Source organism: Triticum urartu, chromosome 3A (genome assembly GCF_056163025.1).
Source record: "Triticum urartu cultivar PI428250 chromosome 3A, HENAU_Tu73, whole genome shotgun sequence".
NCBI classification, from domain to species: domain Eukaryota; kingdom Viridiplantae; phylum Streptophyta; class Magnoliopsida; order Poales; family Poaceae; genus Triticum; species Triticum urartu.
Genome location: NC_141875.1, coordinates 642,282,265 through 642,309,781, shown reverse-complemented (window position 1 = coordinate 642,309,781; position 27,517 = coordinate 642,282,265). Strand labels below are relative to the sequence as shown.

Here is a 27,517-nt window from a genome sequence, read left to right as displayed (position 1 = left end):
TGCCGAGCAATTGATAAAAGAGCACATAGTTATGAGAATACCTATGCAATGATTATAAAATATAGGCATCACGTCCGTGTTAAGTAGACCGAAACGATTCTGCATCTACTACTATTACTCCACACATCGACCGCTATCCAGCATGCATCTAGAGTATTAAGTTCATAAGAACAGAGTAACGCTTTAGGCAAGATGACATGATGTAGAGGGATAAACTCAAGCAATATGATATAACCCCCATCTTTTTATCCTTGATGGCAACAATACAATACGTGCATTGTTGCCCCTATTGTCACTGGGAAAGTACACCGCAAGATTGAACCCAAAGCTAAGCACTTCTCCCATTGCAAGAAAGATCAATCTAGTAGGCCAAACTAAACCGACAATTCGAAGAGACTTGCAAAGATATCAAATCATGCATATACGGATCCAGAGAAGAACCAAATAGTGTTCACAGATAAACTTGATCATAAATCCACAATACATCGGATCTCGGCAAACACACCGCAAAAAGTATTACATTGAATAGATCTCCAAGAACATCGAGGAGAACTTTGTATTGAGAACTAAAGAAAGAGAAGAAGCCATCTAGCTAATAACTATGGACCCGAATGTCTGTGGTAAACTACTCACACATCATCGGAGAGGCTATGTTGTTGATGTAGAAGCCCTCCGTGATCGAATCCCCCTCTGGCAGATCACCGAAAAAGGCCCCAGATGGGATTTAACGGGTACGGAAGGTTGCGGTGGTGGAAAAGTGATTTCGTGCCCCCCCGATGTTTTTAGGGTATAAGAATATATATAGGTGGAAGAAGTGCGTCGGTGGAGCTCCGTGGGGCCCACGAGGGTGGGGGGCGCGCCTACCCCCCTGGGCGCGCCCTCCTGCCTCGTGGAAGCTTCGCGGAGTTCCAGACTTCCACTCCAAGTCTCATAGTTTGCGTTTGTTCCAAGAAAGATCCTCGCGAAGGTTCCGTTTTATTTGGATTTCGTTTGATATTCCTTTTCTACGAAACACTAAAATAGGCAAAAAAACAGAAATTGGCACTGGGCCTCCGATTAATAGGTTAGTCCCTAAAATAATATAAAAGTGCATATTAAAGCCCATTAAACATCCAAAACAGATAATGTAATAGCATGAAAAAATAAAAAATTATAGATACGTTGGAGACGTATCATGTGCGTGGTCGCAGCTTCGTCTCCGGCGGCGGCGACCTCCTTGGCCTCCCACCACGCCTTCTCCGCCTCCCGGAGACGCTTGAGCACGGGGGAGAAGATGCGGTTGAGGCGATTGAAATTCTCCCACGCCCAAGTGTCGGTGCTGCGGGAGTGGGCGCCGCGGGTCCGTGCCTGCTCCCTCCGTCGTTCGTCCACCGGCGGGCAGAGGGAGGAGCTCCCGTCCTTCGCATCATTTGTGTCGCTTGTGGGACGGGTCACCGCCGAGCCTTCCGAACCCCTCACAGCCACCACGCCCGGCACCCGTTGACGCCATCTCTAGCAACTGTCGATGGTTAAACGCGGCGCAAATCACAGCTAGAGTTTTTGTCGAAGTAGGGGAATCGCGGTGGAGGCGGATGGTGGAAAAGCAGGATGTGAACCCTGAATCGTTCCAGATCCGGTATATATACCGAAACCGCGGGCGGTTTGTGTGCCTCCCACAAATAATTTACGGGCCGGGTTTCTTTTTTAGCGGACCTGCTCGAGCCGTTTTTTTGGGCCATCTCATAAAACTGCCGGAAAAATGCACTTCACCATAGTTATACAAGATCTGCTAGAGATGCTCTTACCTGGCAAACGCTAAGCCATCTTGGCTGTTGAACCAAGCAGCGGCTGTGATCTGACGGCAGAGAAAACCGTAGGGAACCGTCTACCGGCTACCGGCTCGCGGCAGGAACAACACCCGACCCGTCGTGCCCTTCTATCCCTCCCCCACCGCCGGCCGTCGCCCGCTCGGCACCGGAGGCACGCGGCCGCCGCGCAGTTCGCCGGTGAAAAGGTACGCCCTCTCCCCTTCCCTCCTCCTCGCCCGTTCGATCTCCGTGTTTACTCGAACCTTCCAACACTTTGACCGCTGGGAATCGTGTAGTTGCGCCCTAGCTACGAGCTCCAGGCGCTCAAAGACGCGCAGGCATCCTACAGAGGCGGTTTTGGGCTCTAATATCTGATTATTGCGTTTGGTATCGTCATCATATAATTAGGTGTGGTGACAAGCCTAACAGCCCTGTTGATTTTCTCTGCATCTTCGTGAAATTTGGGTGTTAGGGTTTATGTTTTGGGACAGATTAATAGTAACTTAGACGTGGTGATATCGGCGCAGGTGCGGTTTCTGTTCATAGGTTTCAATGTGCACGGATAAAAAGTAAATCAAAGATGTAAAGAAATTATGCAGTGAAGCAAGCTTGCAATAGGCCTGACAGTGTCAGTACATGAACTGAACACCCTCTAATTGTATACTCCTACATTTACATTAGGATTGTATGGGTCCATAGAAACACATGAGTTCGATTTCAATACCAAATGGCAATTGCTGTGAAGCTAATTGTGTGCTGATGTTGCTACACTGATTGCATTGTGTTGCAGATCTGTTTAGCGAACTTAAGCTGGTGGAGATTTGGGAAGTCACGCATCAACTTTACCTGCTGCGTACCGATGAACAACTCTCAGAGTCAGCCATTACCTCCTGGTGTTGGAGCATGGCAGCCACCACCTCCAAATCCTCCTCCACAATTTCAGCATCCTCCACAATTTCAACCTACCCCACGCCCACATGCTTATCCAGCACCATATGATACCAGACCTAATGGTGGTAACAATCAAAATGGAGCAAACATGTACTATGCAACACAACATTTTCATCCTAGTCCACATCCACATGCTTATCCAACACCATACGACACCAGACCCAATAATGGCAGCAATCAAAATACAGCAGGCCCCTTCTATGCTACACAGCCTAAAATGCCTTTTGCTCCCGCTCAAAGTACTCCTAGTGTTACCGCAGAAGCTGGGAATGGACAACCAGATCTCAATGGCCATCAGAGCGCTCATGTGGTTGCTAACCACAATGGAAGTGCGGCAAACATCGAATCTGCTGTGCAAGAGGCTGTTCTTCACGAACAGGTATTCATATATCCTCCAGAAGAACTAGACTGTACCTGCACTTACGTTTCTGTTTTTAACTGGCTGTTTGGCTGTCTATATGATAACCAGGACATTGAGACGCAGCAAGTAATACAAAATCAAAGGTTTGTTTCTCCACCGTTTCCTTCTGTGCTGCTTGTCCGCCGCTGCTTGACGAAGCTGTTTTCTGTGCACATTTTCATTTAGGCAAGCAAAATCAACAAACGACCCTGCAGAATATGGGGAGGACATACTTTCGAGCCGGCGCGACCCTAATGCACTGAAGGTGAGTAATTTATAATCCTTTTTTTTGTGTCATTTTCTCCTAAATTTGGTCTTCATTGAAATTTGAATTTCTTTAGTTAGTTCAGCTTTGTTATCTTGATTATTTAGGAACACTTGCTGAAGATGACGGTTGACCATCGTGCAGAGATGGCAAATAAAAGGGGAAAGTCACTTCATCCAGATAATGGTCATTATTCTTCCATATTAATACTCTATTTGTCTATTTTTATTCTCCTCTTCTTTTCAGTTTCACACTTCTAAAGTGTGTAAGTACCTCTTTAATCCAGTGATTAGTATTTTTAATTCTATCGAGAATTAGTCTCAGTTTTATTTTGTGTTAACATTTTGGTGTCATTTCCTTATGTTACGTACCTGTTCTGTATAACATATTGTTGGTTACATTGTCAAAGTGAGGCAGCTCTTTGCTAAAGCTGATGATTAAGCATGCTCACAGGCAATGTTGAGATTGGCAATGGCTATGGTGTACCAGGAGGTGGTGCTTATTATGCTGGAAATTTGTCAAGTGCTCAAATGAGTATGCCACCTCTTTCTAAGTTACTCACTGTTTAGTGGTATTACATGCCTCTTTTCTCTATATTACCTGCTTCTTTCAACTATGCCAAATAATGTTTTTTTCCCTTTAGATAAACCAAAAGATGATGCTGAGAAAGCAGAAGGTGATGACGGTCTCCCCGAGTTTCTGAAGCAGAGGTTAAAAGCAAGGGGAATTCTTAAAGACAAGGAAGCAAATGATAACATCATGGCTAAACAAAATGTAACTTACAATCGTAACTTTTTCTTTATGTTACATTTACTTTCCTTCTCTTTCTGGTAGAAAGGATGCATGGATGTTACAAACTGAATGCTGTCAGATGGAAAAACCTCGAACTAGTACTAGCACCATCTTAGTATTATTCAATTATATAGACAGAAAACAATTGATGTCATGTTGGGTCTGTGTGCACGAGTCACTTAGATGGAGAGAAAATGTAAAGACATAGAAATACCAAAGTTATGTGGCAAATAAAAATATTCTGACTACACTGCCACCTATAAATGAATTCAAAAAATTTATTGGAAATTTGCTATTTTGTACCAACAGTGATATTTTTCTCTTATTGGTCTATTGAAACACATAAAAACTTGCCTTCTGTCTTTGGTATTAAGCAGTATAAACTTCTCTTCTGAGAATCCAAATGCACAAGTTGATCCTTATCTCATGCATTCACTTTGTGCTTGTACCACTGATTCCAGGCAAATTCTCAAGAAGGCCACAACAAATCTGCCCAAGATTTGCCTCCTGGTTGGGTGAGTATATGCTAATCTTTTCTTGTACATACATGTTCCTGTGAGGTGGTTAATAATTTTTCTAGCTGATGCACATAGCCTCGCTAATTTTCTCGGTCAATTTACAGTACATTTGTTATTTAACAAACGTGTATCTGGAGACATCAGTTTATTACTTCTCATTTGCTAACCTCGACATGCAAGTATATGTGGTATCTTTCAACAGCTGTGCTGTATATTTGCTATATCTATGGTGAGTTGATAGTAGCAACAGTTCTTTCCCCTGCATTAACTTATTTTATTTTAGGCCGAGACGAAGGATCCAACGACTGGTGCTTCTTATTTCTACAACCAAAGCACCGGAGTAACCCAATGGGATCGTCCCGGTGGTACCGTGAATACCGTGCAGCATCAAGCTGCTCCATCATTGCCAGAAAATTGGGAGGAGGCACTTGACAAATCAACAGGTGTTGTATTATTATTATTATTATTATTGTATTAACCACTCCCTCCGTTCCAAAATACTTGTCGTAGTTTTAGTTCAACATATTTGTTAGAATGAAATATGTCACTGTTTTGTCTCTGAACTCTTGGAATATTCCAAAACAAATCTTCTGCTATTCCAAGGACGAAAACAAGTTAAGACACAAATTTTATAAATTTCAAGCTGACTTGTTACATATAATATGCAGCTTAAGTAAAATTCAACCGTCATTTGGCCAGAGAAACACCTGTGGCTTAAATCATGCTCGTCAACAATATATGATGCTATTTGAATAACTTTTCCTTTTCATATGAATACACAGTATGATATTATAAGTTGTCATGTCATGAAAATAATTTTGTGACAGATCTATTACTGCCATTTTGATAGATGTGTTAGTAGTCAAAGTTAGAGAAGTTTGTCTATGTGCTTTCTAAAACCCCACATATTTCTCAACGGAAGGAGTACTTTCTTGGTGACACATTGATATGGTTTGTGCATTATTTTAGGCCAGAAATACTACTATAACACAAAGACACAGGCAACACAGTGGGAGCCACCTACTTCTGTGAACCCAGTTATTGTGCCACAAGCATCCACCGTTGTTGCAGTTCAGCCGACCACTCAAAATACTGATCTTTGGAACCCTCACATACAAAGATGTTCAGGCTGTGGTGGCTGGGGAGTCGGTCTTGTCCAGCCGTGGGGATATTGCAATCACTGCACAAGGTACTCTGCTGATAATCTAATCTTGTAAGGTAGAGTAAATATCCTGAAGTTCTTGTGGGAGTTATCTCTATCGTGTGGATGGCATGATCTTATCTGAAAGCACACATACTTTGGATTCATATGCATTTTCAAACTAATAGCTATATCATCGCAGATGCACTTGTAATCAAACATCAGATCTGACTTATGTCTGTTTTCTGTGTATATTTTGACGGCGACTATGGCGAGCAAAAGCCAAGCCTGAACCAATTTTCATTTTCAGATGATACAACACAACGGCTACATAATTTCCATTTTCTGTGTATATATTATAGTATAACAACCAATACACTTGCCAAATGTAACAAATAAACAATTTAAGAAATCTAGCTAATGTTGGCTTGTGATTCATGTTGCAGGGTTCAAAATCTGCCTTTTCAACAGTATCCGTCTTACTCGAACAATATCGTGCCCTCAAGTTGTACCAATGTTCCCAAAAGTCAAGGAAACATCGCAGCTAAGGACAGGTAAATGAGATTTGCATTTGACACATCAAATGGTAGCCTAATCGGTTATGCTTCTAGTTTATACTGCTAACCTATTTCCACCCATCATATACTTGAGCACACAAGCATCATATTATTTACTGAGTGTCATATATGTGCAGATCAAATTCAAAACCCCCTTCAGGTAAAGCAAACAAAAAAGATAACCGAAAAAGAGGTCGTGCTGAGGAGGATGAGCTTGACCCAATGGATCCAAGCTCTTACTCAGATGCTCCACGGGGTGGCTGGTACATGATCTCTCTCTTCCTGGAAGCTTATTATTTCAATTAAATTTATAATCTTCCTGGCAGTTGTGGTTACTAGTTGCGATGTGCTTCAGTCTAGCTTGGCCAATCAAGGAAGAATGCAGGTATATATTAAGTTAACTGTCCCTGGACTAACAACTTAATCCTCTTTCTTTGTCAGGGTTGTTGGCCTGAAGGGTGTACAGCCGCGAGCAGCGGATACAACTGCATCTGTACGTCATCTGATTTGCAACTTCCCTCTATCTAGTCTTGACTATACTTGTGTACCCTCTGACTTCATTTAAATGTTAAGTATTTATTTCGGTGCATAGACACCCGATGTAGCATAACATACTGTTTTTCTGGGAGCAAACCTTACCGCCTGCTCCACCTTCATCGTGCCAAATGATGTAGGACTGCCAAATGAAATGATCTAGGACGTCTTATGTGAGATGTTAGAATCAGGCTTCCATGTAGCATGGTTACTTGAGCCAAGGAAACTGGGTAGCGCTTGTTAATTACTGTTAGTTTGTACTTCAGTGCACAGTTCCCATGTCTCTTGATCTGTTAAGTCATCGCACATGGGATCTCCCTAAAGAACCACAATGCATGTGATTCCAGATATAGATCAGCCGCTAATAATATAGTATCCCCTACTGAGAATAACGAGTCTTCTTTCTACGCTTTGATTAACAGGGACCTCTGTTCCAACAAAGACCGTATCCCTCACCCGGCGCCGTGTTGAGGAAAAATGCGGAGGCGGCATCTGGCGGCGGCAAGAAACGTGGCGGTATGTCTGCGATCAGCAAAAGAGGGGATGGCAGTGATGGGCTCGGGGAAGCGGATTAAGCATCTCAGCGAGGTCTCTCCGCAACCAGTATACCCCGGTGGCTTTCGCTCCTTTTGGAAGTTGTTGAAACATTGGCCGATCGGTAGCTTACTAGCTAGAAAGACAAGCAAATTATCAGCTGTAAATTATTACCTGTAGCAAGTCAAGTGCCGGAGGCGAGGCTAGTGCAGTGTGAGGTCACCTGAGGGTTTTGCGCCTTATCAGCCGATAAAACTAATATCATGAGGGAGCTCACTGCTGGACAGGCTACTGCACTGTGAACTCAGTAGCTCACTATGGTTGTTGCCTACAAATAGTGTGTCCATGGTATGGCATGCTTGAGTTCTGCGAGTTTTGTACTGGAAACTGTAAGATAATTTTTTTTTGGTCATGCAAATGTTATTATTTACTGAAACTATTGTACTGTTGAATTAGGGCATGTACAATGGTGGCATATGGATACATATGCCTCATGATAAAAAAGTAATTTGAAGCATATGTGTTGATTTTTCTCCCCAATGCAAGTTACTACTAGTGACCTCATCAAAAAAATGGAAAGTGACTTTCACTACACGTGCATCCCTCCTCTCCATTTTAAGTTTTTCAACTTTATACACTGGACCACATTTTTTGTCTCTAAGCACCCTCCTGATGAAGAGGATCCCGCTTCCCCATCCGAACCTGTTTTTTCTGTTATCCGATCCTACATGGCATGAGAGGCATCACCCTGGGGCTATGCATTAGCCATGCCCTAAGGGTGTTCATTCGTGAATAATACAATGACCAGAGCTGTTTGCTGCCACTTGGCCACTTTATCCCCTTTCTCTCCATCACAAGTAACTTTCTGGCTTGCCTGGCTTCCTCTTGGCAGCCCTATGTTCTATGTCTTTTGTTTTACATGCTTTATGTGATATATGATTGATTATACACTTTTGTTATCTACCCCCCCCCCCCCCCCCTCCACGCATGTTGCCGCCGACATTGCCCCCTTAACGCGTGCGCACACACCCTCCCCCTCGCTCACGCTGTGGCTGTTGCCGCCCTTGTTCCCTTTCCCCATACCCGCCCCTTGACCGTGCTCCTCCTCACCGCCGGTGCTTCACCCTCCGCGACACGAGTACCAACTGCACGCTTGTCACATGTACAATCATAAAAGCCCCCTCCTTGCACACACTAAGTGCCAACTGCACCCTTGTCATATGTGCAATTATTAAACACATTTCTACTAGTTCACAAATTTCTCCATCCAAAAATGATTTCTTTTTGCAAACCGGTGCACAATAGATGAATAGAACAAGGCCTCCCTTGGAGAAAGCAAAACAACCCAGGCAAAAAAACAAAACAAAAAAGAAAGGCAAAGAAGAAAGAAAACCAGGCCGATCCCCTTCTACCCCGAGACGAAACCCACCTCCCCCCTGCCCCCGCCCGATCCAGATCTCACACTCCCCCCGCCCCCTCACCGGCGGCGACCCACCGGCCCCCGCGTGTCCCGGCGGGCGGACGCACGCACGCACGCACGCAATGGAGCAGCTCCGGACGATCGGGCGGGAGCTGGCGATGGGGTCGCAGGGCGGGTGGGGGCAGTCGAAGGAGTTCCTGGACCTGGTCAAGTCCATCGGCGAGGCGCGCTCCAAGGCGGAGGAGGACCGCATCATCTCCCGCGAGCTCGACCACCTCAAGCGCCGCCTCGCCGACCCCGACGTGCCGCGCCGCAAGATGAAGGAGCTCCTCCTCCGCCTCGTCTACGCCGAGATGCTCGGCCACGACGCCTCCTTCGGCCACATCCACGCCGTCAAGATGACCCACGACGAGTCCCTCCCGCTCAAGCGCACCGGCTACCTCGCCGTCGCGCTCTTCATCGACGAGCGCCACGACCTCGTCATCCTCGTCGTCAACACCATCCAGAAGGACCTCAGGTCCGACAACTACCTCGTCGTCTGCGCCGCGCTCACCGCCGCCAGCCGCCTCATCGGGGAGGAGGCCATCCCCGCCGTGCTGCCCCAGGTCGTCGATCTTCTCGCGCACCCCAAAGAGGCCGTCAGGAAGAAGGCCGTCATGGCGCTCCACCGCTTCTACCAGCGATCCCCTTCCTCCGTTTCCCACCTCGTCTCCAACTTCCGCAAGGTCCCCCCAAACATTTTACCTCATGTTCAAATTAGAATTTCTTTCCCCAACTACAATAGAAGTAGAATAATTTGTCCCTCTCATGCCGTAGCTTATTATCCCAGAGGCGCATGGGGTACTGTTATTTTATCGTGCTCAAAGGAACATGCGCTACTGTTAATCGTGCTAAAGTTTCATGTTTTGTATATGTTCAATTTATATTTTGAGTTGCAGCAACTAGCTATTGCCATTGCATCTATTGAGCTTGAACTGGACGTTAAATGTGAGTTCTACACACCTTAGGTCTTTCATGTCTCGTGTTGCAATTCTGGTGCAAAGATGTGGGTTCATTAAGCCTGAATATGCACCTTTTGTATCTGTTCAATGCAATTTACCGTTTATATTTAATGTAGGATAGAGCAATTTTTTTGATCTCAGACCATGACATAGAGGGAGCTCTGATAAGCAACCAGAGTGCTTCCTTGGGATTTTTAGGAACTCTTAGCAGATGTAAATGCGTTATTATTTATGAGATGGGTTTTGAGTAGTGGTGCTTATTGTTTTGCAGAGACTCTGTGATAATGATCCTGGGGTGATGGGTGCAACTCTGTGCCCACTCTATGACCTGATTTTGGAAGATCCAAACGCGTACAAGGACTTAGTTGTTAGTTTTGTTAACATCCTCAAACAAGTTGCAGAGAGGAGGCTTCCAACTTCCTACGATTACCATCAAATGCCCGCACCATTTATTCAGGTCTGTGAGCTTTACTTTTTACTTGGTCGATGTGTTCAGTGATGCTAGGTTAATAGGTAGGTTCTGATTTGGGGTTCTTTAATTGGCACCATCGTATTTCCTCTGATTTTTCTGTTGCTATTTTCAGATAAAACTATTGAAAATACTTGCTGTGCTGGGTAGCGGTGACAAGTCAGCGAGTGGTCATATGTACACTGTCTTGGGTGACATATTCAGGAAGGGTGACACAGCGAGCAACATTGGCAATGCGATATTGTATGAATGCATATGCTGTGTATCATGCATTTTCCCAAACTCTAAGATGCTAGACGCTGCTGCTGAAACAACATCGAAATTTTTGAAGGTCTTGACATTTTTTAGGGAAAAATAAATACTTTCATGATACTATGATTGTTACCTCACTAAGCTAACGCTTGCTTGCCCCAATCCTGTTTGCAGAGTGATAGCCATAATCTGAAGTACATGGGCATTGATGCTCTTGGAAGACTAATAAAAATAAATCCTGATATTGCAGAACAGCACCAACTGGCTGTTATTGATTGCTTAGAGGTGAGGAATGTGAAAACTTATCATCTTAAGAATATATTTCAATTAATAGGCTGTCTATTATGCTGATGCCATCCATATCAAATATATTTGTTGCTTGGTGCAATAAAATTAATGTAAAATCCTTCATTAAAATCATGTTCCGGCTGCTGAACTTAATTTTGTTGGAAATGGTGACATGCTGTTCATTTTCATGTTCCCTTGTATCAACTCTAGGAGGAAGTAATTATAGTGAGGTAAAAGCTATATCAAATTGTTTGATTCAATGTGCTTACCAGTTACCACTCTACCTAGTTTATTTGCCATTATGTCATATCCATTTCAGTTATTATCCGTGGTCTTGTTCGATGCATGTAATTGCATCAGCATTTCTGTTTTTGTATTTTCTCATTAGTATTCCGATTTCTCACCCGTTAGATGCTCTTATGAATAGGACCCTGATGACACTCTGAAGCGCAAGACCTTTGAGCTTCTTTATAAGATGACAAAATCAACTAATGTTGAAGTGATTGTTGATCGGATGATCGAGTATATGATCAGCATAACTGATCACCATTATAAGGCAGAAATTGCATCACGTTGTGTTGAGCTAGCAGAACAATTTGCGCCCAGCAATCAGTGGTTCATTCAGGTAATCTATGAGTATCTGTGTATTTCTTGTCAAGCACTTGATGTAATTTTCATGCGGTGGTTGCTTAATTTTTACTTTTTAGAAGGTCCATTAATTCCTTCTATTATTTTCCAGACCATGAACAAAGTCTTTGAGCATGCTGGGGACCTTGTCAACATTAGAGTTGCACACAATTTAATGCGGCTTATCGCTGAAGGATTTGGAGAGGAGGATGAAGGTGCTGATAGTCAATTGAGATCATCAGCTGTATGTACTCTCAACTATTCCTGTAACCCCTAGCAGCTGAGTTTGTTAATGCTAAACGTGATACTGCTAGTATGGGCAGTTTTAACTGTCATGATCAGCTAATGAGCTATATATCTTGGGATGGAAAAAGAATGTTCGCACTGAATTGGCCACATTGGGTGCTGGAGGGAAATTAAATGTTATTTATGCTTCAGTTGCTGCTATGTTGTTGTGCTTGATATTGTGGAGTATGCCAACAATACTCTAGGAGCCTCCTCAACTGGATGCACGATTCTTTGTTTTAGGATTTTCTCACTGCTTGATCAGTTATATAACTCTCTCCTTCTTTAACAGGTCAATTCCTATCTCCGGATTCTGGGGGAGCCAAAGCTTCCGTCCTCATTTTTGCAGGTAATTGATTGGTTTGTTTTTTCTTTCTATCCCAAGGTGAGTTTTGGGAGGTAATTTATATCGTTTCCCTTTACTTTCAGATCATATGCTGGGTTTTGGGGGAATACGGAACAGCAGATGGGAAGCATCCTGCTTCTTATATCATCGGGAAGTTATGTGATGTGGCAGAGGCCCACCCAACTGATGACACTGTCAGGGTATGCTCTTTTTTTGCCTAACACAGTTGTAGTTGCTTTGGTCAAGCTGAAATAGTACCTGTTATATTTGGTTGTAGTGTCCATTTACCATTCAGGAACAGTTTTTGCAATTTACAAAGTACTTCATGTTGTACATATCTGTTATAATCAAAACATTTACAGCATAGCTATTCAATACTCCCTCTGTTTTTATTTACTTCGCATATTTGCTGAATTCAAACTTTGTAAATTTTGACCAAGTGTGTATTGACATCTACAATTCCAAATCAATACTATTGGATTGATCATTGAACATATTTTCGTACCATATATTCGTTATTTTAATTTTTTCTTTTATTTTCTATAAACATAGTTAAACTTTATAAAGTCGGACTTAAGACAAAGCTAATATTCAGACTAAATCAAAACAGAGGGAGTATTACTAATACTATCGACTTTGATCAAGTACCAAGTTAAATATGTATTCCCTTTGAGTTTCACAAATATGCATGACCGTCAATTTTATATGCCATGATTGAAGCTGCTTCATCTAATCTAACCACATTATGGCATGCTTTATATTCAAGCAAGCTATTATTTCCACTTCCGTTGTTGTACAAATCTATGTTGTGTTGCTTATATACATATTTTTTACTTGACATGTGTTCTTTTCCGCTTCTTCAAGGGTTATGCAGTCTCGGCAATTTTGAAGATATTTGCATTTGAAATTGCTGTTGGAAGGAAGTCTGATATGTTGCCTGAGGTAAATGAAAATATGCACATTCTTTTAGCCTCATTTAAACATTTCTCGTCATTGGTTGTTGAATGTTTTTGAGCCAAATTATGGTTCAGACAAAAGCTTTGCATGTGCACTGAAAGAGATACATATTGTTTTCACAAGTATAACAATGGTTGGTAAGTTAGTAGAAACTGTGTTGCCTAGAGTTCTGTTATATTACATTGACATGCATATCCAAGGTTCATCCTTGGCGCATTTGCCTTTGTGGGCAGGCAGTTGTTCCGCTTTTCATTTATTATTAATTTGAGCATAGCACAGATTCTTGGTGAGATCATTTTGCAGTATGATGTTTGAGCACCAACAACTAAAAGAAAACTGAAGTATGGTCAGTTTGTCATCTATGTTGTCATAGTACAGTGCCTTTTTTGTGTAACTGTATGACAACCTTTTCCCTGAATTCTTTCTCGTGATGGTAACAGTATGGTTGTAAAGAAGTAAAACCACTGCTTGGTCTGGTACATGATTCAATGCTGAATGATGTAAAGGAAATAATTTCATGTGAGAAGAAAACATTGGAATGCATGTAATGTAAATATTGTCCACCTTTTAGCGAAGGCGCAGTAAAGAAATTGTCAACTTTGGTTCAGACTAAAGCTCTTCGATAAGTTAAAAGAACTCTTATTTGTAGGTTTGGTACCTTTATCTTGTTTGTATTTCTAATATTTTATAAATCTGTCCTATTGCTGTTTGCAGTTTCAGTCATTGGTAGATGAACTATCATCTTCACATTCAACAGACTTGCAGCAGCGTGCATATGAGGTACAAGCCTTACTAGGCTTGGACAAACAGGCTGTTGAAAGTGTGATGCCCATAGATGCAAGCTGTGAAGATATTGAGGTAATGTTATGCTTTTTTGTACTAAGCTTGGTACTTCGATTGTTCTGTTTATTTAATTAGGAAATGTTTGTTTTTAATAGTATAAAAAGCGACCTGATTTTAAGTTGTGTCCTGTGCACTATATTTTTGGGGCATCTGAAAGTTCGGATGGAGGACTCCTATGAAAACCCAAGGACAGTTGGGCAGCATAATTTGGGATATGTTGTGGCATATATTGGATGTTTTGACTGCAAGTAGGCGTAGATTTTTTAAACAAAGCTTTTTAAAGGGCTTGTGCTAAGAAGTTGCTAGAAGTTTATTCTGTTGACTAGTCAAACTAAAGTTTGATAAATTACATTATCCAATGGTTTTCCACTCACATTAGTCTCATCTTAATGAAGTACTTTGACAAGTTGCGAAACAGTGAAATATGTAAACATGATTCAACCAAACAAGATTACTGCAATTCACCAAAATGCCAAAAGAAGCCTTAGCCAAAAGATGAAGCAGACCATATAGCATCCAGAGTAAATAAAACTGCAACAAAATGTAATTAACCCAAATGTGGTCTTATTTTTTTTTACCTAAGGTATCATGGAAACCAGGATAAACATGCTTTTGTTGTGAATTTGTTTACTTTAGTCTCAATGTAAACGACTCATTTGCAAGTGTTGGCATCGAAAAATAGATGCATTTATTGTGATTTAGCTTCTCTGCACAATGTTCTGAAATTATCTAATAATATAAATCTAAGAATATTAATTTATGTTGCAGGTCGATAAAAACCTCACATTTCTGAACAGTTATGTGCAGCAAGCCTTGGAAAATGGCGCGACACCTTACATTCCTGAAAGTGAACGCTCAGGCGTTGTAAGTGTTGGTAACTACAGAGCCCAAGACCAACATGAGACATCTGCTCATGCTCTTAGATTTGAAGCCTATGAGCTACCTAAACCTTCACTACCCACAGCAACCTCACAAAGTAGTGTTTCCCTGCCGACTACTGACCTTGTTCCAGTTCCAGAACCAAGTCACTATAGGGAAGACCATCATCAGGCAAGGTCCCAGCAATCAGGCAATGCAGTTTCTGGTGAATTTGGTGCCAAACTTCGTCTTGATGGGGTTCAAAAGAAATGGGGAAGGGAATCATATGCCTCCTCTTCTACACCTTCAAGCTCGACCTCTAGCCAACAAGCAGCCAATGGGGGTTCCAACTCTGACGGGGGAGGGTTGGTAACTTCACAGGCAAGGGAGTCCTCGTATGGTTCTAAGAGTCAGCAGCAGGGAACAGAAGTTTCAGCAGAAAAGCAACGGCTGGCTGCTTCACTTTTTGGTTCCTCAGCTGCTAAACCTAATCGCAAGGGACATGCTGGTCGGAAGGCAGCAAAAGAGAGTTCCTCGACTGAGAAAGTAACACCTCAGCCTGCTAAGGAGCAAGTAACCCCTGCTGCCCCACCACCAGATCTGTTGGATCTGGGTGAAGAGCCTGTTTCATCAAGTGCTCCATCCGCTGACCCCTTCTCACAGTTAGATGGGCTCCTTGGACCAGCATCAGCCTCTCCCGCGCTTTCTGGAACCTCAGCTCCCAGCGCTTCCAACACACCAGACCTTATGTCCATCTTCTCGGATGATGTACAAACTGGAGCCACCAGTGCATCCACAGAACCCGCACAAAAAGGAGCGACGGCGAAAAAGGGCCATAGCCTTCAAGATGCGTTGCAGAAGGACGCCACCGCCAGGCAGGTTGGCGTGACTCCGACAGGGAACAACCCAAATCTTTTCAAGGACCTTCTAGGCTAGAATATACCGCAGATTTGCAGTGTGCACAAGTTGGGGCAAAATGAGTCTGCCCCCAAGATGGTCTTGTCGGTGAAGGGCTGCTTGATCAGCACAGGAGCGAGCGGTGTATTTGGTTTTGAGTCGCAAGGCATGTCCTTTCCCCTCCTAGTTGGGCGCAGGTTGATGGGCAGACGTGTCTGCGGGGTAATTTTCCTGTTGCGTTTTTTCGCATGGCAAAATTTTCTTGTTGAGACTAGTGTGTGTGTACATGTGTTTATTACATGATGTGTAATTTGTACATGATGAGGCCAGAGGGTCCAGAAGCGTTGTTTTGTTTAGCTCGGAGAGGGAGGGGGGCGGCCTGTCGTGTCGAGTCGATGTTTGATATTCTACCCATATATTGGACATATACAGTAGACTGGACACTGGAAAGCTAAAATACTTTTGTGTTGTCAATTCCTTTTAGAACCGGACGGAATAAAATGTAAGTTTGCCATTGGCAAGAGACATGTTGTGGCCTCTTGTTGTGAAGTTTTTTATTCCCTTGTTGGGTTCATGCTAAAGCGCTGCCAATTTCGTCATGCATTTTTCAAACCTGGGTTGATTTTGGCTAGTTTGGTCTACGGAGTGTTGGTTGTAGAAATGAATCCTGACTGCATTTTTGTTGCATAAACGTGATGACGCTCGGTACTGTATTGATTGAAGCACGGCGATTGGGCTACAGGATGACAAGATAATAATGTAGATAACTAGTCAAGCAGATGCTGTATCAATTTTTTTCTTTTTATTGCACTTTGCATCCTTACAAGAATAAGCAATAGGTGCCTTCTCGTCATCAATCCAAACGGAACTAGGGTCTGTACTACTCATGCGTATCTAGATAAATCTAAAACAAAAAATATGGATCGAAGGGAGTAGCAGCACTTTTTGCTAATTCATGCGCTACACTGTTTGTTTCACGAGGCGTGTGCTCAAACAGCGCACGACCAAATCGCAAGCCATATGCCAGCAATCATCGAAAATCGTAAGCCATATTGTAGAAGAGAGAAAATATGTACAAGAGTTTTTACATTGTGCTAGTTGGTAGTCACAAGCTGACCCCAACCAAAGCCTCCACCCCACTCCTAATGCTACTCTACTACTCAGATATAGGTCGTCCTCCAAATGCTCCTGCCATAGCCCAAGTCGTCGAAGATCAAGTCCACAGTCTCCCGTTCATTTTTGATTTGGCACGATCCGAACACTCTCGCGTTCCTCTGTTTCCAAATGCTTTCTAGCTTCCGTCCACCATTAGAGATGGAAGGAATAGGTGCCTTCTCGTCATCAATCCAAACGAAACTAGGGTCTGTACTACTCGTGCGCATCTAGATAAATCTAAAACAAGAAATACTGATCGAAGGGTGTAGCAGCACTTTTTGGTAATTCATGCGCTACACTGTTTGTTTCACGAGGCGCGTGCTCAAACAGCACACGACCAAATCGCAAGCCATATGCCAGCAATCATCGAAAATTGCAGAAGCAAACACCATAAGATCTGCCTCCATTCTTCATTTTGCGATTTACCTCCATATTGTATGGATCAGTTTCAAGCCTGTTGCACCCCTTGGGGCATGGTCCGAGGCGCCTGTTTATTTTTACACTGGTATATCGGCTAATCAGCTTACAGGAAAAAGGCGTGCGTATACATGCAGGGCAGGCGCACGCACGTGAGGCTCTGGCAGCATCTCCGTGGAACTCCTGTAGCATATGCCTCTGTACATGTTGTACATGACGACGATGGGTTCGTCCGTTACCCGGCCGGCTGCCAGTGCCAGTCTACCCGGTCAGGTCACTCAGCAGCAGCAGCAGGAGAGGAGGCAGTAGCAAGCGGCAGACCACGTGAGAGAGTGAGAGAGAGACCCGGCGGTACGTACCACGTACTGCATATCTGGACGAGCCCCGATCGATCATGGAAGCGACGGCACCAATCACGTACCGGAGTACTACGTTATCACTTGCATGATCTATCTATCCACCACGGCCCACACGGCACATACGTGATCGACATCTCAAATCTCAAATCACCGCCATATCCCTTCATCCATCCATCCATGCATGGCGCGATCGGTCGGTCGGTCGGTCCGTCACGCGGCCCGAGACCGGCCGAGGCGACGCATCATATCATGCACGCACCCACGCCCTGTTGCCAACAGTTGTCATCGGCCATGACCGTACCGGCGTCCGGCGCGCGCCCTGCCCGAGCGAGTCCCACGAGCCGGGGCCTGCCTCGCCGACGGGATCGGGCAGGCAGCGGTGGCCGGCCGGCCGGCGATCGAGGCGGCGAGGCCGACGGCGACGGGAGCGCGCCCGCGCGTGTGTCTCGACCCGGAGTCGTATCCGGAGATGACACCGAGCGATGGATGCATGCATGCACGGACGGGGACCAGCCGCCAGGTAGGCACGGCGCGGGGGTACCACGCGACGCGAGGACCGCGGCGCCGTACGTCGCTCTCGGCCGGGGGCCGGCCATCGGCGACATCATCATGATCACTGTCACCAGGGGCCGGCCGGCCGGCCGGCATCACTGGCAGCGCCGCGGAATCTGCGTAAGCTGCAATCCGCAGACGCACGGAGACAGGCGCAAGCTGCGCGCACCACGCCGTATCTGGTCCACGTACGTACGACGGGCAGAGACGTCGCCGCAGCAGCGAACGGGCGCAGGCAGACCGCCGCTGGGGAGGGACAGTCCGCCGATCGGCACAGGAGAAGCGGCTGGCCCTCCCCCTCCCCCCCGTCCCTGAACGCAGCGGCAGCCCTGGCTCCCCGCCGCCCCCACCCCGCCAAGGCTCCCGATCCGGCCCGGGCCATGCATGGCCACCTGTCGACCTCCCCTGCGCCGCCGCACCACGCGTAGAGCGGCAGCAGCAGCGGTAATAAACTGTAGTAGTAAAACCTAATGGTGAATTGCCTTCCGACGACGGGGACGTGCGCGCGGATCGCCTCCGCCACGCTTGCTTACGGAGAGATGAGACACCGCATTGCTTGTTAGGAGGGGGATCGGCATCACGCCAGCCACGAACGGGGCCATCGGCGGCGGCGGCGTCGGGTTGGTATGGTGGAGCAGCAGCAGCAGCGGCCGGGGAGGGGATTAATGGAGGTCGCCTTCCCTTCCGGATGGGCCCAACGCAACGCAACGCATGATCGGTCGATGCTCATCTGGTGCAGTGCAGTACCAGCTAATCATGTGTTTGAGGTACACCAAAAAATGGCTTTGATTGAGCAGACAATCATCCTTCTCTTCTCTTGTACTGCACTCTGTGCGTTCGCTTTATTCGGTTTACATGGTTTGGTTTATATGTTTTTGGTTTGTACGGTATTAATATTTTGGTAAATATGGTATGAAACTAAAGTACGGTTCGGTTTCAGTATATACCAAATTATTTCGGTATGGTTACAATATATACCACGATAACCAAAGTTGACGCGACTTTGAAAATGACGTAGTAATAATTTGCAAATTTATGACTCAAAACACATACTACTGTTTTACACAAATGGTATATAACTATATATATAAGTGTAGGGCATTGCTATATGCATGCATTGATTCATCTGTTGATGGTTATGGACGTGCTTACTGCTTAGCATTTTAGAAAGAGCAAAAAATGACTATGTTACAAGAAAAAATTATGTTCTTAGTAGTGAATTTGACTCATGTATAAGAAAAATGACAACTTGTATGGTTGTTCATCACAAGAAATATAAAATTATTTTTTACTTTGGTTTATTCGATTAGGTATATACCATAAAAAGCCAAAGTTCAAATGGTTCGGATCGGTTTATTTTCGGTATGGTTTTTCGGTTCGGTATTTAAATGCACAAAGTGACTTTTGTACTGGTTGGTTCAGTTTTGATCATTGTTCATTATACGAACGCAGGGTTCAATGTGCACGCGTACTGAAGAATCACGCAGCGCATATGGATGACCAAATATTCCGAGTTTCGACATTGACAAAGTTTTCTGAGAATATACCATGTAGAGGTATATTCTCATTAGTATTCAGATACCTCACCTGTCGAATAAGGCGTTCTCTAACTGGTTGTGCGCGCAACCCGAATCACAGCCGCTGTTCAACCGCATGGATCGTGGCCTTTTGCATGTCCATGCCTCTCTGCCTCTCTTTTCTTTCCCAAAGACTGACACATGCATGGCTACAGTACACATGCATGGCTAGGTTGTCTTTTCTCTCTTCAAAAACTTTGTTACTTTTAGTTGTCTTTTGACAGTTTAATCAAAATTTGTTTTTAAAACTTTATATATATTTGAACTCCCGACACTAAGATCTTCAGAACAAGATAAGGTTTGGATAATTTTGTTACACATTTTTTTAACTGGAATTGAACTATGGTTTTTTAGAAGATTATCTGTGTTTTTAGTGAGGAACTTTGCTGGGCATAGTGAAGAACTTTCATTTTCATTTGCAAGTGATAAATAAACAGGACCAGGAGCTGGAGAACTTTATAAATAGGTTTTCTGCACTTTGTTAGAAATATTAAAGAACTTTCCTAGAAAATGTATTTGGGACCGAAGAACTTTATAAACAACTTGTCTGAACTTTGATGAAAAGTTTATGAAACTTTTTTGGAAATATATCGATATTAGACTTGTTTCGTAGAGCTAGCCGTGAGAAACTCAAATACATAAACAAATTCAAATTTGCACAGTTTATTTAGAAGCTATGGTGACATATTAATTTTGCTAGCAAATATGATGAGGTAGCCCACCGATGGCTTCTGTACCTCGTGTCAGATTTTTAGCATAGGGCCTATTGCTGTTGACATGCATGCATGGGACCAGCTGCATTGTTGATTTGACATCAAGGATGGATGGGTGGCTCAGATATACGTTGCGCGCGCAACGAGTTAGGAAAATCCGCTTCCCTCACCTGTCAGACTCGTAGAACAAGATTTTTTTTTTTGAGATCTACTCGTAGAACAAGATTATTTTTTTTGAGATCTACTCGTAGAACAAGAATTTTTTTTTTGAGATCTACTCGTAGAACAAGATTGAAGATGGCCGATAAAAGGATTGAAGATGGCCGATAAAAGGATCGAAGCTGGACGATAAAACGTCTTTGGACCTGCAACGCCAATCTAATGGGTCAGCAACCACACCCATCATTACTTTCTACGACGACACATGATTTGACTCGCTCAACCTAGCCACAAATGGCGAAGAGGTGAAACACGCACAGAGCATCAAGATTTGACATTGATAAAGAAAGTTTTTTTTCACGAATATGCAACGATTACGTATCATTTCATAGATAAAGAGAATAGAGAACAAGGGGTTGCCGTCCTTAACCGTGTACACAAGATGGCGCGGGTAAGGAAAGTAGTAAGCAGAGGGGGAGGGTGCTCAGCCTAAATAAATGTGACTTTGACCTTTTATTTGTTTTTTCTCTCTTGGTTTTGTTACTAAGGGCATCTTTAATCGAGCCCCAATGTTAAATTCAAAAAGGTCACTTCTAAACTTTCAAAAACAACATGAGGCGGCGACCCTGGATGGGTGAGGCTACACGGGTGGCTCTCTGGTGGGCACCGTGGCAGCGGTGGTGGCACCTTCTCTTGGCTATATGAATAGCAAGGGGAGGGGTGGCAGGTGGCCCTGGTGTCGTCGTGGCTTCGGCAATGGCGATCCCCTGTCTGGATCTGGAGGCCTAGCGCGAAAGGCCACGGCTCCCCCTCATGGGTTGGATCGGTAACTTGAGTCCGCAGGTAATACTTGTGTGGGTCTGAGCGAAAGTTCTGTGCTCCGGCACCAGCAACGACGACACTTATGGATGTCGCTTCCCTTTAGGGGACATTGCTATGGGTCCCCTCAAGGTGCCAAGGGTCCGAAGTGAAAATCCTAGTCCATCTCTCCGACTCGACGACGATGACACCTGGTGTCATCACCCTCTTGAGGCCGTCGTTGTAGACCCTCGGTTCCTCTCGGTTGCATATGGCTTATGGCGTTAGGTTTGCCCTCTCATTGGCGTAGTGCATCCTTGCCTTTGGCGAGGGGTGGTTCCGATGATCGCCTATTCTGTAGAGGTGTCCTTGTGGTCTCCGTTCTCGGTCCTTGTTATCTCTTGGCAGGAGCGGCGCTCCACGTCTCGGGGCGAGGGGTTGTCTCGATGTTGAGTGAGCCCTCTCCAGAGATGGCTCGGTGTGTTCGGGTCCTCGTGGCACGGTGGTTTCTCTTGGCAGCACGGCTCTGGTCCTCTTCAGTTGTCTTGATTGTAGTGTGTTAGGGGTGGCCTCTACTGCTTTTCATGTTTGGCGTCGGTTAGTGGCACTTGTGCCACTCGCCCGGTGCTTCTTTATTTTTCATTCGGACCTACTTATACGATGGTTTTCTCATCGTTATGTATTGGTTCAACCGTTTGTGTCTTTTTTATTATAAAGGAAGGCGAAATTCCGTTTTGAGAAAAGATGATTGCACAAGTGCCTCAAAGACTACTATGAAAAGATGTGATGTCAACAGGCAAAGGTATAGCCATACCCACAGGGATAGGTTATCATCGGCTGGCTGTCTGAACGGACATGGCTAGCCACGTAACGCATGGTCGTCCTTGGAAACCACACATAGAAACGAACAGCCCATGCTAGCGAAACGTGTGACCTTGCTGCCGTGGCCGTCGTCCCTCCTCTCTAATCCACAACTTTTCTCCGAATGTGACGCCCTCCGAGCCTTTGCCTCCAAGCTAACACGACATTATTTCAGCCCACTCTTCCTCCAATCCGGCATGCACGTCCCTTGCAAACGGAAAAGAACAGGACGGACGAAGAATGATTAAGGTAATAGCGCACGAGCAACACGCGCACGCAGCACCAAATCTGATCGCCCATATAATGGTCGATACATAATGAAGTACACTTAACTTGCTATATACTCCCTTCGTTCTTCAGTTCAAATTTGAACTAAAACCACGACAAGTAATTTGGAACAGATCGAGTATTAAAAAAAGGGCTTCCGGGTACGAGTCGGAGCCGTCATGGTGACCCTGCTAAGGCCTCCTTTGGTTTGGAGGAATTTCATAGGAAGTTTAGAGGATAGGATTCTTATAGGATTTTTTCCTTTAGAGCCCTTTGGTTCATAGGAATAGATTCCTATTCCTACATAGGATTGGTTCCTATCCTTCACATTTCATAGGAAAAATTCCTTTAATGTCAACCAAATGACATCTCGTTTCCTATTCCTACTCATAGGATTTAAGATACATGCCATCTCATTTCCTACAAAATTCCTATTCCTATGATAATCCTATCCTATGAACCAAAAGAGGCCTAAACCTGCGAGATGATGCGTAGCAGGAGCAGGCATCACACTGTATATATTGTACTACCACGGCCCCTGCCGCATTGCTATTTGGTACGTAGTGATGATCAAGCGTAATTTGGACGTGGAGTGTCATGTACGCCTGCATTACGTCGCGGCGGCAGTGCTCGGATTAATTAGCGAGCAGCGATCACTGCTGCTGCGATCGCCTCCGAGATCCGGCGCCCCGATTAGCCATGATTCTCTCGGAGCCTACAGCCTACAGCGCGCGCAGACAGTGTGGTTTGACAAGGAGCGCCCGTCCGTCCCCTCCGGCCCGGGACGGGCAGATCCCGTCTCTCGGCCGAGCTGCATGCGCGATCGCACACAGCCTGGATGATTTGGACGCACCGACGCCGAGATGGATCGATCGACCGCGATGCATGTATGTTTGTTAACAACAAAGAGAACACTTGCGTGTCCGTCGTCGGCTTTATCAAAACGAAGAGCATTTCAGTCGTCGTCGTCGGCTGAGACAGTGCCGATCTCATCTGATCCGCGTTGTAAATGCGGTGATCCGATGATCTCTCTCTCTCTCTCTCTCTCTCTCTCTCTCTCTCTCTCATTTTAACTGACTGGCGCGAGCCGCAGATGAACAGGAGCAGGGCAATCCGCAGTGAATGGCGTGTCTGATGTACTGCAAGTACGCGCGTAGAATCAGTCCAGTCCGCCGTCTTTACTTACTCGTAATCATGGGGCAGCTACAGGCCGTCCTCATCAGCACCCAGCACGGCACGGCACAGCCACCGTCTGCGTGTGCGTGTGTGTGTGTCCCAGCCGGGCAGAGCCGGTGCAGTCCCCGTCGCCGGGTCCGGCTGCTCATCCGTCCAATTCCAACAGCTAGAAAGGCGCCCACAAATCCCAAATCCCAGCCCCATTCAGCAACTTGCTTGTTCCTTCTGTCCATGTCCTCTCTCACACCCTCTCTTTGCCTGCCCTGGCTCCAAAGAAGCCGCCACAATCCCGGCTCCTGGCCTTCTCCAAGGGGCTCCGATTTCATTAGCGAAACCAGCGTGTTTATATTAGATTAGCATACTGATGGTTGGTATGCAGGATCTTCTTAATAATGGTATTTATAGGCTAGAAATATATATATATTATATATAATAATGGCAGTACAAATGATACTATTACACATCTCCAATGCGATCCCCTCTCATTTGAGGGGGAATGGGCACGAAGGGTGGCCGAGGATGGATTCATGCGCAAGCCATGCTAGCAGCTTAGCACAAGAAAGGAGATGATGATGATGATGATGATACGCTGAGCTAGCCTAAGCTACTGTTGCACGGCCGGGTCCCTTTCTTGTTCAAAAGAATCATTACACCAGAAGGGCCCAACACTGTTAGGTTGAATCTCAGAGCGCTTCCATGGATGGTTCAATGGCAAGCTTGACTGACTGCCTGCCTGCCTTTGCTTCTCCCTATGTACAGCGGGGGTCGTCGAGGGCGGTCGGTGGTAGTCGGATCAAGCTTTCTCCCCGGCGATCATCATGTCAAAGCTCCATTTTCATGTGGACCGTCTGCAACGAGCCTGATCGGCAGGACCGAACAAAATTCAGCATCCGGATCTTTGGTTGAAAGTGATGTCGATCTTCAGAATTCAGGCTGAAATTGAAACTGGATTTGCACTCACCGTCGTAGCTGTTGGAGGAGGTGGCGATCTCCTGGCTCTGCCCCATGTCCATCTGAACCACGCTCTGCAGATCCTGCCAGAAGGCCCCAACCTGCACACACGTTTACAATCACAGATTGTTCAGCATCTACAAAAACAAAGCTGCGACATGAATTTTTCAAGAAAAAAGTGTTACCTGAGAGGCGGCGTCGCTGAGGAAGTGCTGCTGCTGGGAGCCCATGGGGCGGCAGAAGGCCTGGTCGAGCGGGTGCATGGCGCCGTGGTCGTCGCCCATGCCGCCGCCGTCGGACATGCCGCAGCCGAGAGGGTCGCTGCTCCCCTGGCCCCCCATGTAGGGGAGCGGCGCGCCCGACGCGTCCAGCGGGAAATGCGACGAGCCCTGCTGCAGCTGCCCACACGACTGCTGCTGCATCTGCCATCATCACAACCCAAAATCGGCACACGAGTGAGTGAGCTGAGCCGGATGTGGCAACGGGAGCGCGCATGTATGCATGCATATGGAGTAGATGCTTGGTCCTCACATCTTTGGCAAGGAGGCTGGGCAGGCTGTTGAAGTCCAGCTGCGGGTTCACCGTCGCCAGCTTCATCGACAGAAACTGCAGGCAGAAGTTGACACGAATGGCAACAAGTGTTTCAGATGGCAATTCATGATCTGTTTTTGGTTGGCAATGGGGGCGTGCGTGTACCTCGACTTGCCGTTGCAGCGACTGCACGTAGTTGATGATCTCGTCCAGCATCACGGCCTTGCCCACCACCTGAAACGGGCAACATTTCTCCAGGTCTCAAATCCGGGGGCACACCGAGGCACATCGCAACGATTGCGAAATGATGAGCAGGTACCTTGTTGCAGCCGGGCACCAGGTCCTGCAGCAGCTTCATCCGCTGGCTGATCTTCTCTCTTCTCACCTGAGCACAGCACAAGACGAAGCAGGGCATGAGAAATTCTACTCCGCCGTGAAAATGATCTGACACAATGCAAGGGAGGGAGAGGCCGAGAATTGTACGTACCCTCTCGGCCAGGCTATGGCTGTCCGTGGCCTCGCCGCGCCGCGCCCGGACGTGGATGAAGTCCTTGGGCGGCTCGGGGAGCTTGGACGCGCCGTCCTTGCCCTGCCTCCTCCCGCCGTTCTCGCTGCTGCTCTGCGCGGCCTTCCCCTTGCCGGAATTCTCCTCCGCCTCCTCCATGGACATGGACCTGCAGCGCTTCGACGCCGAGTCCTCCTGCAGGGCCACGGCGACGGCGGTGCTCGCAGGGTGAGATCGACCTCTCGCTCCTTCGAGAACAGAGCAGAATTCTGTATGTGTCTTGCGTACCTTGGCGAGGAGATCCTTGGCGGAGGTGGTGGACACGGAGGCGTCCTTGCCCTTCCCCTTGCTGCCGCCGCCGCCGGCCTTCCGCTTCCTCGCATTGCCGTCGGAGGCGCCCTTGAGCGCCATCCCGGCGCCGGCCGACGCCGGATCGGACACCGACGAGTCGTCCCGGGCGCTCCCGAGCTCCAGCTCCTTGAGCGCGCCCACGGGGCCGTCGTCCGGGAGGCCGAACTGCGCGGGGCCGAACCCGGAGAGCCTGGCGGCGCGCTCGGCGAAGCCCGGGTCGGCGAGGAACTGGTCGAGGGAGCCCATGGGCATGAGGTTCTCCAGGGTGGGCAGGCCGGCGCCGCCCACCTGCGGCGGCGGCGGCGGGTAGGGGCTGTGGTGGTGGTGGTGGCGGTACTGGCCCATCATGGAGAGGTTGAGCTTGGTGGGCGAGCCGAGCGGCGTGCCGCCGGCGCCGTAGTGCGGCTGCGGCCGCGGCGAGATCCCGTGGAGCGCGAGCCCCTCGGTGGCCGCCGCGGAGTTGGAGGCCGGCGAGGAGGCCATCGGATGGGAGGCGTCCATGGAGCTGTCCCAGTTGAGGTTGAGGAAGCCCGCCGTGGCCGGCGGCAGCTGGTCCGGCTGCCCGCAGTTCATCCCCCGCCCTTTCCCCGCCGGAATTCCGCAAAAGATCCGCCGCTCGCCGCGCCCCAAGCAGACGCAACCAAGAAATCGTCCGAATTCCGAGCCCACCGGGAAGAGAGGAGAAGGGAAGAGCGCCGCGCGCGCGCGCGTGCGTGCGGTGCGGTGCGGCGAGGTGAGGTGCGGTGACGAGGCGAGAGTGACACCAGCGGAGCAAAGAAGCGCGCGAGGGAGGCAAGTAGCTGGAGTGAGCAGAGCAGCTCCCACCAAATCCCACTAGGGGCGGGGGCAGGGTGGTGCCGGTGCTGAGATAAGGCAAAGGCAGGAGCTTTTGGTGTGCGTGACACCGCACGCAGGGCGGAGGAGAGAGGGGGGAAAGTGGTGAGTGGGAAAGAAGCACCTAAACCAAAGCGAAAAGCTCCCTCCCACCGCAGGCGAGCAAAAAGCAGAAGACGGGACGAGCCGAGGTTGCGGGAGAGCGTGGTGGGAGCGGTAGAGAGCGCGCGTGTGCGTATGATATAGGTCCAGGACGGCATGGGTCAAATTGGACGGGCTATGGGCATCATCGCCCCACCCTTCCCCGCCATGAAACAAGGAGGGGAGGAAGAAGCCGGCTGGAGACACAAGCACCGGACGGAGAGAGGTCAGCTCACCGCGGGGGTAATAAAAGGGTGCGTTGCATTTGGTGAGGCCAACTCCACCGCACCACCCGTCCCGATTCGTTTGGGGTAAAAAGGATAAATCAGATGGCCCAACGCGCGACGGCCTGAGCCCATTTAGTTTGTTTTGTGTCCAAGCCGACCCATTTCGAGCATAAACATACGCTGGGTTTGGGTCACGGCGCACAGTAAACAAACACGATGCT

The 27,517-nt window shown here is 46.9% G+C and overlaps 3 protein-coding genes across 5 annotated transcripts; 2 read left to right on the top strand and 1 right to left on the bottom strand.

The window, feature by feature from the left end:
* The first annotated feature begins 1,834 nt into the window (after nt 1-1,834).
* On the top strand, nt 1,835-8,011 carry LOC125545772 (WW domain-containing protein). Its single transcript, XM_048709805.2, has 14 exons — nt 1,835-1,993; nt 2,578-3,117; nt 3,208-3,242; nt 3,325-3,403; nt 3,511-3,589; nt 3,857-3,937; nt 4,047-4,177; nt 4,657-4,710; nt 4,997-5,156; nt 5,683-5,902; nt 6,301-6,408; nt 6,549-6,674; nt 6,853-6,904; nt 7,368-8,011. Exons 2-14 carry the CDS (start codon nt 2,647-2,649, stop codon nt 7,518-7,520), a joined length of 1,749 nt encoding a protein of 582 aa, XP_048565762.1. The 5' UTR covers nt 1,835-1,993; nt 2,578-2,646; the 3' UTR covers nt 7,521-8,011.
* Nucleotides 8,012-8,829: 818 nt separating this feature from the next.
* Nucleotides 8,830-16,321, top strand: LOC125545771 (Adaptin family protein). Its single transcript, XM_048709804.2, has 11 exons — nt 8,830-9,624; nt 10,172-10,357; nt 10,485-10,700; nt 10,796-10,906; nt 11,337-11,534; nt 11,649-11,780; nt 12,114-12,170; nt 12,251-12,367; nt 13,032-13,109; nt 13,839-13,982; nt 14,736-16,321. Exons 1-11 carry the CDS (start codon nt 9,022-9,024, stop codon nt 15,759-15,761), a joined length of 2,868 nt encoding a protein of 955 aa, XP_048565761.1. The 5' UTR covers nt 8,830-9,021; the 3' UTR covers nt 15,762-16,321.
* A 7,833-nt stretch (nt 16,322-24,154) lies between these two features.
* LOC125545769 (uncharacterized) lies at nt 24,155-27,298 on the bottom strand. Of its 3 annotated transcripts, XM_048709803.2 has the most exons (8): nt 26,032-27,294; nt 25,726-25,938; nt 25,558-25,623; nt 25,404-25,472; nt 25,239-25,313; nt 24,893-25,129; nt 24,718-24,808; nt 24,155-24,615 (listed from the first exon to the last, which is right to left on the bottom strand). In XM_048709803.2, the coding sequence occupies exons 1-8, from the start codon at nt 26,665-26,667 to the stop codon at nt 24,578-24,580; spliced, it is 1,425 nt and encodes a 474-aa protein (XP_048565760.2). In that variant the 5' UTR covers nt 26,668-27,294; the 3' UTR covers nt 24,155-24,577. The 3 variants fall into 3 exon arrangements, with proteins under 3 accessions (XP_048565760.2, XP_087369896.1, XP_087369895.1); XM_087513770.1 differs by having other exon boundaries at nt 25,726-27,296; XM_087513769.1 differs by having other exon boundaries at nt 24,155-24,808; nt 25,726-27,298.
* Nucleotides 27,299-27,517: the final 219 nt, after the last annotated feature.